Source organism: Nannospalax galili, unplaced genomic scaffold (genome assembly GCF_000622305.1).
Source record: "Nannospalax galili isolate Female #2095 unplaced genomic scaffold, S.galili_v1.0 scaffold158, whole genome shotgun sequence".
Lineage (NCBI taxonomy): Eukaryota > Metazoa > Chordata > Mammalia > Rodentia > Spalacidae > Nannospalax > Nannospalax galili.
In genome coordinates this window covers 911,582-928,296 of record NW_008345290.1, presented here as the reverse complement: position 1 = coordinate 928,296, position 16,715 = coordinate 911,582, and the positions used below count along the sequence as shown (strand labels likewise).

At 40.1% G+C, this 16,715-nt stretch overlaps 1 protein-coding gene across 3 annotated transcripts in view; it reads right to left on the bottom strand.

Moving 5' to 3' along the window:
* Sp4 (Sp4 transcription factor) overlaps positions 1–16,347 on the bottom strand; it is a 78,240-nt gene extending 61,893 nt beyond the window's left edge. The window contains exons 1-3 of one of the 3 annotated variants that reach the window (XM_008841452.3): positions 16,130–16,347; positions 15,611–15,720; positions 13,555–15,109 (exon numbers count right to left, since the gene is read on the bottom strand). In XM_008841452.3, coding sequence (XP_008839674.1) covers positions 13,555–15,109; positions 15,611–15,720; positions 16,130–16,136 — 1,672 coding nt within the window. In that variant the 5' untranslated portion in view covers positions 16,137–16,347. The remainder of the gene's footprint in view (positions 1–13,554; positions 15,110–15,610; positions 15,721–16,129) is intronic. The other 2 variants (XM_008841453.3, XM_029567553.1) reach the window with 2 other exon arrangements.
* Positions 16,348–16,715: the final 368 nt, after the last annotated feature.

Genomic DNA, 16,715 nt, shown 5'->3' with positions numbered 1-16,715 from the left:
GGAAGGAAGGAAGGAAGGAAGGAAGGAAGGAAGGAAGGAAGGAAGGAAGGAAGGAAGGGAGGGAGGGACCTATTCTCAAAGGTATGCACTTGTTTAATGACAGAGACAACCTGCTACCCAGGAGAGTTTACTTCCTACATATATCACAGTTTACCTCTACCCATCACAAACTGCTCATGGAATGAAATGTTTGCCTTTCAGTTTGAAAATTATGTATAGTTCCCACTATGTGTGGCTGCCAAGGAACCCATGGGGGGGGGGGTTGGGTGGGAAAATCACTGAAAGCCACCTGAATACCTGGGTTTCAACAATCGAGTTTTCTTTGTGGCTTAGGGTAAGGGTGAGAACATGAAAAGGTGTGTTGATTTTTTTTTTAATAACTATCCCGAATTAGAATGATATCCTAAATTATAAAATAAGATTGGGAGAGGAAGTCAAGAATAAGCATACAATATAATCTTGTTAAATTTTTCTTCAAGGCTTTTAATGAGTCATTGTATTATACAAACTTATACAGGCACATATATATACATATATATAAACATAAAACCAGAAACATACACAATGAATTCACTCGCATTAAAATTAAATCTATTCATACCTATTGTAAATGTACCGATATATCAATCTTTAAAAATTTTTTTTTATTTAGAACTGAAGTTACAGACTACTAGCCATCATGTGGGTGCTAGGAACTGAATCCAGGTCTTCTGCAAGAGGAGCCAGTGCTCCTCTGAACCATCTCCCTAGCCTGTGTATCAATCTCTTTAAAATGTAAATTCATCTTCAGTCATCACAAGAAGTTTATAATCAAAAGACTGAGAAAACTCTTTAAACTTTTCATGGTAATTATGATTCCACTGGCCTCAAAAATGTCCAAAGAAACAGTAGGAAAGCCAGATAGCATTTGGATGTTTTTCCCAGTTACTATTCTGTAACACTGGGAAAATTATTAAAATTTCCTTACCTTGATCTTCCCGTCTATTAAAAACATGGGGAGCTGGGTATTTGCTCAGTGGCACAGCACATACCAGGTAAGGCCCTGATTCAATTCCCAGCAATAACTCTCAGTCAAGGAAATGTTCTTACCAGCCTCAAATCCCAATCAAAACAGTATGTCAAAGTTATAAAGTATTTTATATTCTAATTCCCTGTATATGCACTGTATGCCCACTAGTGGAACAAAGAAAGGAACACTTTGCTGAAGATACAAGAATACATATTTTACTGAAGAGATCATAGTACTGTAATTATGATAATATATTTGGAATAGTGCTGCTTAGATATGAAAGGCAAGTTATAGTCCCATTTACCTAGACCAGTCTTGTGAACTCGTCTACAATTTTACTTCCTAGCTTCCTAACTTACTAGCCGTATGACCTTCACCAAGTAAACTACACCCTGATGGCTTTGGTCTCCTCATCTATAAAGTCACCACCACCACCTTCTCTACAGAGCTGTGAAAAATGAGCTAACCTAGATGTAGTCCTTAAACACAGTGTCAGACATGAGAGACAAACAATGAATTCATTCCATAAATGATCACAGGAAGCAAACACTGTAACCTTCAGGGAGTACATAGTGACAGTATGTGAATAGGTTAAATATAGAGTTCTAGAGCCAGAATGCTGAGATTCTAACTCCATCCTTTACTGTGTGACCTTGAGCAAGTTATTCACCTCACTAGACTTTAGCTTTGACATCTGAAAGAAGGAATAGCAGAGATATTTACCTTATACTGTATTCTGAAGATTAAGTCACTGTATCAAGTACTCATATCCTATCTGATTGATGATAAATATGCAGTAAATGCCAACCAAAATATAAAGTAGCATAAGGGCTAAAGACCCACCCTCTTGGAATCTGTTTTATTCATGAAAGGAAGCTGTGATTTCTTTCCCCAATATCAGCCCCATGATATTCAACTTTATAGGAACATATCAAGTCCTAGAATACAGATGCTGAGTATCTATCTGCTGACTGAATTCATGGATGTCATTTACCAGTGGGGAGAGCACGAATGGGTCAAAGTTTATCAGGGGGTTACTAAAAGCACTTACCTGCCCTATCACTAAAATCAAGATAGTAACATTCTAAGAATGACACAGATGAGTGAGAAATTCTAGAAATAAAAACACAGAATGCCTAACTTCATAAAACTAAAATCACAAATAATCAAATTTCAGCGTCAACATAACTGTCATAATTTGTATTATAATAAATATCTGCCAAATATTTATGTCTCAAATTGTTCATATATACATTTGGATATCTGGGAAAGCCTATTGGATTTATAAGCCACTTCAAGCAGATCTCCTACATAAATTGTTAGTACTTGGTACTATATTCATTTAATCTTTTCCTATTTCCTCTTCAAGTCCCTGAAGTAGGTGCGCTCAACTACACCTGAAAGGTTTTCCACCCCTCCCACAACCCCACACAAGGCACAGGTAGCCACTTACCACAGCACAGATCACTATCTGGTTCCTATACTCCTGTGCAAAACCAGCTCCGCTTCTGTGAACAAAAAGCTATGGTGACTGAACTCATTATTTACAGAACTATACTAAGCCCCTTTGACTTGCCACACTGTGAGTCAGCTATACAGCTTCAGAGGGACAGAACAATGCTTCCATTTTTCCTCAAACTCCCCTCACTGCTAAGAATCTTACCTATAACATATCAAAATATATGAAGCAATCAGATATATAACCTCTTTATTAAGCCCCTTTTCTTTATGATCATAAACCCTCATATTCCTTCAATATGTTTCAAGGACCTCATTGTCCTATAAAATAAAAGTTCTCTGTGTACTTCCTTCCTAGTTCAGTATGAGATAATACATACTAAACAGTACTCATTGGTAGTTGTGGGTGTTTCAACATTCATGTATATAATGTATATGTATATATGTATAAGACAGCCCCAACCTACATGAAGTTGACAATTCCACCCTAAATATATATTATTTCTTGATTCCTTCCTACATTTTATAATGTTTAAAAAATACTAATTGAAGATGGGTATGGTGGCACATGCCTTTAGTTCCAACACTTGGGAGCCAAAGGCAGGAGGATCTTTTGAGTTTGAGGCCATCCTGGTCTATATGGTGAGTTTCCAGCAGGTCATGCCTACATCAAAAGACTTTGTCTTTTTACAACTGATAGACAGACAGACAGACAGATTATCTAAAATACATATGGATCCACAATCTGAAATGATAGGCTTCCTCCTTCTGACCTGGCAAACTTTCAGTTATCTTTTAAAGTCCTAGCTTAGTAATGACCCTCTTTACAAAAACAACCCTACCTAGAACAATGTAAGTGGACAGGTTCCTCTTTCCTCTGGGGTTTCTATAGCTTTTACTCCCAACTTTTAACAGCCAAATACCATATATATAAAAATCTACAATTATATATTATATATATGTAGTTTTAGTTTAAATTACATATGCATCGTATTCTGATCAGTCTAAGATGCAAGTGATCATAAGGAAGAATTCTGCTAAAATATGAACTGTCTTTGAGTTATTAGGTATTTTAATATCAAAGATTTTAAAATGTAAAAACCCCTGTTTTACAAAGCAGGAAACTGTCTCCCATGAGAGCATATATCCTGAGTGTGCACAGTACGTCTCCCACCATCTTTACTTTCTCAGTGCCTATTTCCATGCTTGATGCACACCAGTGGAAAGAACATCTGCTTTCATCTGATTCCTTACAATTTCTTTTATTAACAGTCTTTTTCATATTTAGGAACTGTTTATTTCACTGTCACAGTCACTGTGACTTGGTATCTTTTCAACTAGGTTCCTGATTTCTCTTCCACACCCTGATTTCTCTTCCACACTTTTTATTTGTAACAAAGTCTCACAGGGTCAGCCTACCCTGGTATCTGTGATCCTACCCCAGCCTCCTGTCTGAACTCTGAGATTATAGCTATGCACTACTACACCAGCTCTATAATTTCTTCTAGAGAAACACTCGGATAACCAGCATGTAAATCACGAATATTTCCATTCAACAACTTCTGAAGCGGGGACCAGGAGCAGGCTGCTCGGCAGGCCTGTGCATCTATAGAGCACACAAGAGACTACCACTACTCTTGTGTTAGCTAGAAACCTCCATGGGAGGCCTTCCTGTCCCAATCTGGGGTCCCGGTAAATTTATTCCAGGTTCAGCATCTTGACTGGAGATACCCTCTTCATTTCTCCACTCCCAAAGGCTCAAAGGTCACTTTGTAAAACAATCTTTGAGGACTGTTTCAAGTCCTATCTGTATCACAGAATGCTTTACCTGTCTTTATAAGTCATCACCACCTCTCACCTGTATGAGCTCTCATGTTTTTTTTCTTTACCAGGACTTAAGTATAAACTCTCATATGCAATTGCAGGTATCATACAACTGTATCAGGTACTAAGCTGTATCTCTCTAACATAATAAGCATCCTGTCAGAACCTAACAAAGGCTAACAAAGCAGACGTTTAGTTCTTACTATGGGGAAATACGCAGCTTCAGTTCTACAGATACACCTGTCTCCTCATCCTTGGCTTCACCAAAGCTTTCTGATATTTCTCTTTTACAAATTTTACTTCAGATGTGCAACTCATGAAAAATTCACACCTAAAATAACATTACCCCACTTTATTACTTCACATTCTTCTAGTGGGTGTTACTATGCCAGGATTCTACCATGTTACCACCTTCCAAATATAGTTTTCCTTTAATATTTAAAGGAAATATTTAAAGCCTTTCTATACATGATCTGTGTAACTCTATGAAGTAAAGAGGGAATGAACTAATATCACTATCTGGCAAGCTCAAATTATAGTTTGCTCAGTACTAGCTAATGGAAGAGTTAACGTAGAGCAAGTGTTCGACCACAAGTTTTTGTTCTTAGTCCTGTTCTCTAAAAGTCTCCCTGTCACCTGTGTCTGCAATAATAAATAACCCTACCACTTGAGCCACACCTCTGATAAATCCAGCAGAGATTACTTCCTAGCTTCCTAACATTCTTACCATCACCAAGGAAAAAGAACCTGCATATATTTGAATTATCTTTTTTTCCTAATCAAATGTTCTGTCTAAAATGTCTCCATACTAGGTATTTTGAGCTCATAAAACAGTAACTGAACAAAGCAAAACCCACAAAACTCCATATATTCTGAGTAAATTAACAAATTTAAAGCTGTGAGTACTCTGCAGTTTGGTCACAGGATCCTAGATTTTCCAAACTGTTCTTTAATTCACTTCAGAAAAAGGAATCACATTGTTCATACTGAAATGACGGTATCAGAAATACAACTGCAGTTAAAGCACTAATGAGATAAACTATCTTAACAAATTCAGTACTAATATTAGCATTTTTCTACCAGTATTTTCCACTCTTTAGTCCAGGAATCTTATTGATATAATTACCGGTTTGTCACCATTCTGATTAAAACGTGACACCCAGCACTGTACACAACAGTAATAGTGTAGAAGCAATCTGACAAGCACAAGGTATACAGAAAAAAGAGCTTTAATCTTAGTACATATTAAGCCAGGAAGTTCCCATTTGTACTAGTCCTGCTGCCAAGTCAGGTTTCCATCCTGTAGGCACATAATTCTCCCTACCTTAAGTGTAGGATCTTATCTGTTTTATTTATCTCCCTAGTATTCCAGCCTATTAAAAGCACCCTGAATCTCAATTTCTATCTCCCCTCATACTGACACCGGGTATCCCAGCCTTTTCTCATCTGTGAATTCAGTAAATAAGGCTTCAGACTGGTATTTAAAAGCGTGGGATGGGGGTGGGGGGCATGTTACACGTATCAAGGATAGAATCTCATGCCAAAATACTAGGGACTGCTATTAAGGTAGACACTCAATGACCTTTTTATCCAATTATGCACCCAGTTGTGAGTCTTTGAGAAGTTATAAGAAGTACTGAAATCAAGATACACTGTAATTCTGAGTATGATGTTGCAGCCCGTAATCCCAGCACTTGGGAGGAAGGGGCAGGAGGATCAAGAGTTTAAGGCCAGGGTTGGTAATAGCTCAGCAGAGAGCACTTGCCACCAAGTCTGATGACCTGTGTTCCATTCCTAAGACTCACATAGTAGGAGGAGGGAACTGACTCCCATTATTGTCTTCTGACCTCCACATGTGCCATGGTACCTCCCCAAATAAATGAATTTTTATAATGTAATTTAAACCATGCATGGTGATGCACACTTTTAATCCTAGCATTTAGGAGGTAGAGGCAGATGGATCTCTGTAAGATCAAGGCCAGTCTGGTCTACAAAGCAAGTTTCAGGCTAGTTGAGGCTATAAGCATACCCTGTCTGTAAAAGAAAAAGGAAACAAACAAAAACAAAAACAAGATCAACACCAGGTTCTACTGCACAGCCACCAGTTGTAGGCCAGCCTGGGGGTTATATGACCCTTTCTCAAAACAAAGCTAAAAAAAAAGATACACTGTGCTGACATCATTTCATTAGTATACTCATCAACAAACCTTGAAGAAAGTTGGTTTGAACCTAGTCTAAGTGAACCTATCCCTGCACAGAATACTCATTTATTTAAATTCTTGTGCTGGGCTGGGAAGCACCTCATGGCCCCAAGCCCTCTACCACTCAGCATACACCCAAGCCCCAGGGCCAACCTCAGGATAATATATTTAAGGACTTTGCTAAAGATAATTAAATTACCAAGTTCATTTATCTAAAGTTTAGGATGTTTTGAAAACTTGTTTGCCATGCTCAATTTTCTGTACTTTTTCCATTTTGCATAATTTATAATTACTGATATTAGCCTGGAATATGCTGATATATTTCACTAAATGTGGAAGTTCTTTCTGACCTTGGGACTGCAAACATCTAGCATCCCAATTTCTAAAAACACACCTAAATGTGATCTTCTTGCTTACTTCAAGTATCTCAGCAAGTTACAGCACTAGTCCTTTCAACTAGGACTACATTTTCTTTGCTGGTTGGTAAGGCAGCAAAGCTTTACCTTTTTCCTGTCCTCTATATTATATAATTTCCTTTAAACAATGAACATCTCTTACTTTGATTTAAGGACTTACAAGTTGCTTAAAATATCTTTAAAAGTTTGACTTTAAATATGAATTTCTACTTGACTGGCATTATTCTTTAAAGTGTCACAATGCTTTCTGTTTTCATCCTTAATTTTCATGCCTCAGTCTGGCCTACCTATCGAGTTCAAGGCCAGTTAGGGATACACAGTAAGGTCCTATTAGAAAAATAAAAATCCATCTTCAGCTATTGTTTCAGAAACAACAGCTATGGCCTGCGGGTTACATACAGAATTTACTAATATCATTAGATCCAAACATTTTTTTTTAGGATAGGTTCTCTGAAGCCCAAACTGGCACGAACATCCTTATGTACCTGGTCTCAAACTCACTGCAGTCCTCCTGCCTGGGCTGAGGTTATATGTGTGAGACTCTTTAAGTCCAGCTGAACTCTGTTTTTCATAAAGGAAAAAAAAAAAACTACCATTTAGGTCCTCCCATTCAGTAACAACAGACCTGGGGAATTGTGTTTTTCATCAGTATTGTATTTACTATGCCAGGGCTGGATATCCAGATAGGTTTGGGAAGCCTGTCTATGAGAAGACAAACAGTAATGCTCCTTCCTTGAGTTCTAACCTCAGCTATATTTTCTCACTTGCTAGTGAAAGATTTGGATAACCTAGACAGTGGAAAGGCAACTGTAGTACAAGTCAGGGTGCACCACTCTGCCACAAGATACATGCCATTCAACCTTTCTGAGTTTCTTCACTTCTATACAGGGCTAAGGAATGAGGGTGGGAAGAAAGGCTCAATTCTTTTTTTTTTTGTCTTTTTGAGACAGGGTCTTCTTGTAGCCCCAGCTGTCCTGGAACTCACTATGTAGACCAGGCTGGCCTCGAACTCACAAAGATCCGCCTGCCTCTCCTTCCAAGTGCTGGGATTAAAGGCATGCGCCACCACGCCTGGCGGCTCAATTCTTTTTTAAAGTTACCTTGCTAACTACAATTTTATTATGCCTTCACCTCACCATGTAAAGGTTCCTTTGACATAATTTGCTCATTCACTAGGCAGTAAAATGACACACATTATGAACATCCCAAATCAGAAGAGCACATGCATGAATGGTCTGGGGTCAAGTCAGGTTCCCTTATGTATTGCCAATCCTCAACAAGTCATCCTGAAGAACTTAATGCAGCACTGGAGAACCTGACCCGTATTTCTACCTTCACTTAAAACAGTAAAAGAAAAAGGCCTTTATAAATAGACTTTGCAGCAACATTAAAAGGTCACAACTCTGAGCTATAATCTTCAAGATCTTTTCCAACCAAAATGCTATCATTTCTAGTAAATCTGTTATTTTTGCAGGATTTACCCATGGCATCTTTTCCTAGCTTCCTTCCTGATCAAGCTTCCTTTTCTATTTTTTTCTTCAATCTGTTTTAATGCTTATCCCAATGTTCGTCAAGTACTACTTACATATTCCCTAAATTGGAAATTGAAAAGCAGCCAGGCTACACTTGAAAATCTCAGCACTTTAATGGTTGTATCCTAAGTTCGAGACCACGCAGGCTCCAAGTGAGTATGCAGCCAGCCTGAGCCACACAGGTAGACTCCATCATTAAAAAAAGATGACAATTGTTTTAAAACTTTGTTCCTTTATCCTTAATTCTTCAAAAAGAAAAAGATGCCCTTTAAAAAAATTAATGTGGCTCTACAGAGAATACTTTTTATCTGCTATGAAAAGGCCATTTTAAAGGTAAAACCAAACTGGTAGTTTAGAACCTAAATTTAAGATCTTCATAATGAGTTTCAATCTATAGCACAGTATTAGAAGATTTTTAGGGAAATAAAGGAACTGGAATAAATCTGACTTACCCGAAAAAGAGCCAAGCACAAGAGTAAGTAACGTTATATACAGACATGACTTTGAAATGCCCATTAAGGGAAATCCAAACCAATACAACACATACGGCAAAGGAAATCTTATTTGTTTTAAACCTCAAGTCAATTTTCCTTTAGTAACTCACAAGAAAGGCTAGATGTTAAGAGATTGGGTCTAAGTTAAACTGGGGTTTCAAAATATAAACATTGATTGTTTATATTGTCTGTTGGGCCTCACTTTTAATAATTAAGAACTGGCCCTTCTGTTCCTGGTTTCATACTATATCCCAGAGTCTTCTACGTTAATTCCCCAGAAAAGTAAAGGAATTAGGGAAGAGGCAAGTCTTTGAAGAGTCACCAATATCTTATCAAGTGTCAACTTCCTTCATGGGAAAACTAGTACACAAATTTTAGTTTCTATTGGAACTGACAAATAGCCACTTACCAAGCAAAAAGAAAAGGCTCTTCTCAATAAGCCAAACTACTGGACATTGCAAGTCAACTACAGAGTTAGGTACCAATAGCCCCACGAGCTCTCAACTTTTAAAGGGCCTGTATCTCCCAAAATTCACTTAGGGTTCCTTGGAGCCCAGAGGACATTTTGAAAACAACAGCAAAATTTCTGTTCTCCTCAATTACTTAAAATAAAGAAGGTTCCTAAGCCTACTTATCTGTTAGAACTCTTCTCAACAACTGAATGAAAAAGCAAACAGAGGTCCCTATATTCAATTCCAATTCCAATCCTAACTAATTAAATCCTAGGTGCTTAGCTTAGCTTTGAACTCAGGATTTTCAGATGAGGCCAGAGCAAAGAAATGCACTTTTCTGAATACATTATCACAGAAGGAAAGGATCTTATTTCATAAAATTAAGTGTGAAGGTCCTGCGTTTCAAGAATTGGTTGCATTCCATTTGCCTTTTATGAGTTTTTTTTCTCTTTCTGTCCATATGATTGAGATCCCCTCTACTTCCTGGAAAGGTAAAATGAGGCTGGATGGTAAAACCTTGTCCTTGAGCTAGTTAGCCATTACACCTGACAAAGATAATGAACAATTTTTTTCAAGCTCTGATAATATTTGTCACTATCATGTTCTCATGTGTATATGGAAGCTAAAACATTTCAAAAAAGTAGAAAGGAATGTAGCTCAGTTGGTAGGGTTCTTGTCTAAGATGCACAAAGCCCTGAGTTAGAACCCCAGCACCCTATAAATTTGGCATGGTGGCACAGACCTGTAATCCCAGCACTTAGTAGGTAGAGGCAAGAGAGTTAGAAGAAGTTCAAGGCCTGTCTCTACTATAAAGTTTGAGGCTACCCTGGGGTACATTAGACCCTATCTTGGAAAAAAAAAATTGAAAGTAGAAAATGTAATACTGGTTACCAGAGCCAGGGAAGGGGTGGAAGAGAAACAAAAAGACGGCTCACAGGTAAGTGGTACAGTGAGATGGAAGGAGTAACATCTAATGTTTTATTTACAGCATAGTACAACAGCTATGATTAACAGCAATTAACTAGTATTTCAAACTAGCTAGCAGAGAGAATTCTAAATGTTCTCAACACAAAGAAATGACAAATGTCCACGTGGTGTACATGCCAGGTACCCCAATATCACTGTGTGCCATAAATATGTACCATTGAATGTATTAATTAAAATTTTAAAACATTTTTTAAAATTTGCCAATATCAATAGTAAATATTCTTTCATTAAACACCACCATTCTGGAAGGAAAACATGAAATAACCAAGGTCATGGGGACACAAAGCAATGGATCTATACTTCTAGGCTCCTTTATAAAGAGAATACAGGCATATGCATGCTCTCCCTCTAAAGAGGGTACTTAGGGTTCCACTCTTGATGTCTTTAAAATGTAAAAACAAAAGGAATGAATGAAAGCAGAGCAATTCCATTATAATCACTCAAGGGGGTGACTCCCAATTCCTAACTGCTGTTTTCTCCAACATGCTCCACACCTTCAAAAACACTTGTACCTAGGCAATAGGATAAAATTTGCAAACAGCTAGGCTGAGGTTAACTGCACTTTATAGAAATAGGGGTAACATTTCTGTTCTTTATAATATGGTTATCTCTTTAAATATGACTGAGTTGACTTATTAAAAAAGCAACAAATTTTTAAATCTTTGGGTTTTAGGGGGAAAATTTTTAAGTTTATAAAGTTGAGTTTTCCTTATACAGTTTAGGAAAGCTAAAGCAGAGCTCCTAAACCATGTAAGCTCTATAAGGAAAAATTTACCCATGAAAATAAAGGAACCACCACGTCTACTCAGTGTTTGGCACACAGTCATTTCATATCTATGTGACACAAACCTGAAAGGTGCATTTGCCAGCATAACAGGAGCTAGTCAGCCCTCTCAGCTTCTACTCCGCTTCTGCTTCATCACTAATTGGATCCTTGATTCCCAAATTTTATGGAGTTTTAGAACCACCTAGAAATTTTGAAAGGCAAGTTCTTTGACTACCCTTGCCCCATAATTTATAGGTCTAGAAGCGGGATCTTGCATGTTTATAATGCACCACTCAAGTGACTCTGAGTTGGGAGATCAGAATATTGGTTAACCTTCATGATTAAAAGAAATCTGTATTACAAAATATTAATTAGAGAGCAGAAGAATTGACTATTTCTAACCTAAATTATAAATTACTCAGCGCTCTTAATTAATCACAGTTCACTTATATACAATGGGCAAGATAAAATGTAAATGAAATAACTTGTACTTTGACAAAGCAAACCACTCAAACCATATACTTTTGTGAAATATTCCAGCAGTTAATGCTAATGTTAAAAAACAGCAGAACCCTGGGCTGGAGAGATGGCTCAGCAGTTAAGAACACTAGGTGTTCTAGCAGAAGACCCAGGTTCGAATCCCATCATCCCCACGGCAGCTAACAACTGTCTGTAACTCCAGTTCCAGGGGATCTGACGCCCTCTTCTGACTTCCTCGGGCATTGCACGACACAGGTACACTTACATACATGCAGGCAACACAGGACACACATAAATTTTTTTTTTTAATTAAAAAAAAAGAAGCCGGGCGTGGTGGTGTATGGCCTTTAATCCCAGCACTCAGGAGGCAGAGGCAGGTGGATCTCTGTGAGTTCAAGGCCAGAATTAGAGCATTACAAAGGACTATAGGAATCAGTGACCAAGTTATCTGAAACAGATTGAAAGTCTCGAAACCTGTCTCAAAAACACATTAAAAATATACATATATATAGAGAGAGAAAGAGAGAGAGAGAGAGAAAGAGAGAGAGAGAAGGAACCAAGCAAAGGACTGCAAACAGAATCACTTAACATACTTGTGTAGTAATTTTAGAGGGAAGAGAGAAAACACTGACTATGCTGTCAATATGGGAACCATTTGTGCCTACTTAAGATTAAATAAAACTTAAAATTCAATTCCTCTTTGTGCTATTTTTACCATATTTTAACTGCTCAACAGCCATGTGAACTAGTGGTAACATTGGATAGGCTAGAAAGACAGCATCACAAACATTGGATAGTGCTAGTCTAGAGGAAGCAGATAAAAAATGTAAAGAGGTTCTCTTGAATGGGTAGGCTCTCTATTTGGTAATTTCTAATTTTACAAGTATACATCAACGTTAGGTATTAACTGTAAAAGAACCCTACTATAATTTTTCTGCACCTTGTTTCAAGAAAGGTCATTCAAAATTGACAAGCTTATTTATCTTACAGCAAAACAGAAAATGTTAATTAACAAAATTTAAAAGGATCAAAGGAACTAAAACCACAGCCAGGTTTTCACCAAATCGGAATCAATTAAAAGTAATTCCTAGAAAACAAAGTAATGGTACAATAAGACCAGTCCCAAACAAGATTAACCTATGTAATACTATTGGGTTTTTAAAGAACTTTAGATGGATTGAATCTAATTATATACATAGCAAATAACAACTGCTTCTATAATTGGGTTAAAAATAACTTGGTTACAATTAGTTCAATTAGTGACATTTTATTATCTACATTTTAATTGCTTTCCACCAACCTCAAACTAAACATAATAAACTAAATAATACAATGACCATAAAACTTAAAATGTTATAAAGGACTATTAAGTCATAACCCTAGCAAATCCTGAGTATAGCAAAAAATAGACAAAAGTTAATGGAACAATTCGCAAGTTAAACTTCTACCTTAACTACAACCACATCTAATTTAAAACAACTCTACAATAAAGCAAAGACTTGGGAGACAGCACCCTGAGGCCTGAGAACTAACTTCGGATGAAAAGGACACCTGTGACAGCGCTTCAGCAGACTCACGATGGATTAACTCAAGTTAAACCGACCTGCCCTCAAGAAGAGCTAAACATCATCTTGATTAGTGATCTTTCTGAAAAGTTCAAGTGTACTCATACAATCTCTGTAACTGTGGCTCTACACAGAAAATTCTGCTGTATGAAAGAATTTAAGTTATTTCACAAATTTAACACATAAAACCAAATAAACAGGTCACACTGACTGCTCTAGTTATGGTTGTTGGTGTAATATTGCAACTCAGTTTTGATTCCTTCCAAGTACATTTATCTCAGAGATGTGTATCAAACCTAGAAGTGAGCTGAAAGCAGTAACTCATTAAGTAATCACTACTAACTGGTTAAAAGGAAAAGACATAGCTTACCTGCAACACTAGTGATTGTGACTGGAACTCCCTGAACTTGAACGCCTGCAGCACCCAGGTTGGCAACACTCACTGTCTGAAGGTTAGGCACTGAAGCAAGCTGGGCAGTATTCAAAGTTATTGGGGCACCAGCCACAGCAACAGGAGCAATCTGAGCAAGAGTCGTGCCACCACTTGAAGACACAGGGGTGATGGTTAACTGTTGGGATAACCCAGCGTTCTGAACTTGCAAATTTGAAAGACTCTGAATATTCTGAACCTGTACAGTTTGCCAGCTGATTTGCCCTGAAGGTGTTAAAGTTGGAGCCCTGATAAGCACCTGAGTCGGATTTACTGCTTGAAGTTGGACATTCTGCAAAGACTGCTGCTGGATGGTCTGAATTGTCTGCCCTGACTGGAGTTGAAATGACTGTGGTGGAATAGCCTGAATAATCTGTTGTTGAGGCTGTTGGATCTGGATCTGTTGCAAGATAGGCTGGCCTACAATTTGCACTTGCTGAAGAGAATTTGATTGATCCTGTGCATTCTGTATTCCATTAGGCTGAAGCTGACTGGAACTCTGGGCTTCAGACTCTGTAGCAGCAGGTGTTTGTGATTCTTCAATGGTGCGTTCGGAACTACTGGCTGATGTGCTCGCGTACTGGCCTGTATCTGCTGAGCTCACTAACGTGTCACTGCTCGTCAGAGATGTTGAAGCCGTGGTTGTGCAGGTAGTGGAGGAGGAGGGAGATTCAGGCATGGTGCTGGCAGAAGCAGTGGTGGTGGTGGGTGTGGAAACGAGCTGACCCCCATTGGATGTCCCACTGTCAGTGGTAGCAGCAGGCTGCCCAGCCTGTCCAGTCCCTCCTCCCGCAGTCACGTTGTTTATCACTGGCAAAGCTAAAGTCACTCCTCCAATGTTAATGGGTAGGGTTGTGACAACTTGAGCCTGAGTACCAGGAAGGGTCTGCAACTGCAATGGTATTGAAACACCAGGTCTAATTTGGACTGGAACTGTCTGGTTTGCCAGATTTTGAGCAAGAATATTCCCAGAAGCTGTCCTGTTAGCAGCTGTGAGTATAGCTTGATTATTACCTGCAGAAATTAGCTGAATTTGACCCTGCAAATCCTGGAGAGATGAATTACTAGTTGGGTTGATTTGAATTTGCTGACCTTCCACTGTCTGAAGCTGTGGAATCACTTGGTATTGTACACTACCACTTGGATTCTGCACTTGGATGACTTGGAACTGACCAGGACTGGAAGAGTTAGCGGGTTTAGTTTTTGTAGGAGAGGAGCTCCCGTTATTACTGTTGGAAGAACTAGATGAACTAGAAGTCGGTTGAGAAACACTGTTTTCTTTAGGAGCAGGAGGAGTGGAGGCAACGAGCTGCCAAGCGTTTCCAGTGAGTTGTGTTGTTACCAGTTCTAGCTGTTGTGGCTGATTTTGAAGTTGCACCAACCCTTGGCTTGGATCTATAATAATCTGCTGCTGTCCAGTTGCTTGATTTTCACCAGGAGTCCCTATTTTGCTGCAAGTAGCTGCCAGTAAAGCCAGAGGAGAGGGCTGAGAGTCCTACCCAAAATGGGAGGGAAAGGAGAGGGAGGGAAAAAAGTGGGTGTATTTAGTGGAAGACAGTAGTTGGGAGAGGGCTATTTATTTTGAGAGCTCTACACATCAGAACATACTCAACAAGCAGCAGAAATAAAAATGAAATATGAACAAAGGTAGAAGTCATGTGAATAAGGAAGCAGGTCCTATTATGTGAAGTTTACATAAAAAGAACAATTCTGACAAACTTTTCTAAAGTGTTATTCTTGTAAACTCAAAAGGCCCTCAGGAAAATAGATAACTGTTTCCTGACCATCTGAATTCCTAATGTAATTTTAAACAACGTTATACCCTCAACTATGGGAAATAATGAATTTACAATTTAAGTTCCTCACTCAGAAAGATGCTTTGAGTGGAGAAGCAAGCATTTTTCATTCAGTTCTTTACTTCTGGGTATTTAAAGGGCATAACTCCCTCTCTCCCCTAAGGCTTCGTGTTGAATTTCTTTTTAACATTTGCTTTTACCTGGGAGCCTGAGGGTTTGGGTTTTTTATTGTTATTCTCTGGCTCAGAGGTTTTCCCTCCTTCTGTAGCCATCGCCGCTGCCGCCTCCTCCTCCTCCTCCTTCTTCTGATCTGCAACAACCCCCCCAACGTACACGACAACAGGTTATTAGGATTATTATTATTCGTTCTCCCCCCCTCTTCTCCCCCCGCCCCCTGAACATTAATCTCCATAAACCCGCGACCGGTGCAGACCGACAGGGGGTGGGGGAGAAGGAGGGGAAGGAGGAGGGGGATCTCACAAAACGTGGTTTGAAACCCGACCCATAGGCTCCAGAGCAACACCCAGAAGGAGGTTGTTCTAGCTCAGACATTAAGACAAAACACAGCCCTCCTTCCCTCCCCCTGATTCCCTCCCGCCCTCTCCTCCTCCCCTTCCAGCATCTCAGCGGCCCCGGGGGAGGGGGAAGCGAGCAGGGTCTGGGGAGGGAGGGACGGAGGGAGGTGGCGAAGGAGACCGAGGGGGGTGGAGAATACGTACCGCTCATCCCGCATTAACAGGACAAACCCTCACTGAGACACTGGGATAGAGGTGGGTGGGGGTGGGGGCGAGGCGGGAGGAGAGGCCGGTCCCGCCCGCCCGCGGTGGCTCGGAGGAGGCTGTAGCTGGCACAGGCTCTGCCTCTTTTTCCGCGAATGGCCGCCGCTGGGCTGTGGCGTAGCAGCTCCTCTCTCCGCCCGAGCCCGGCTGACTCGCCCTTGATTGACAGCGGCGGCGCGCGGCGCGGGCGGTGGCGCGGGCCGGAGGCGGAGCCAGGGCGGTGCGAGCGCGGCAGACTCCCCACCCCCCTCGTCCTGCCTCCGCCGGCGCCGCCGACTCTCCACCCCTTCCCCCAGCGGATTGGCCGCCGACCTGCCGGGGGCCGGGGCGCTGGGGCCGCCCCTTCTCCACCCCTTTCCCGGGCTGGTGCTCCCAGGCGCACCGCTTCTAGTCCCGCAGCTCCTCGAGCGTTCGCTTTCCGTGTGCTAGCTTCGGCGCGCGGTCGCTAGGCCCTCCATACAGCCAAACTTGTTGTCTCAGGATATCCCGCCCCCTACTCATCTCCCGGCGCCCGCCACTCAAAAGC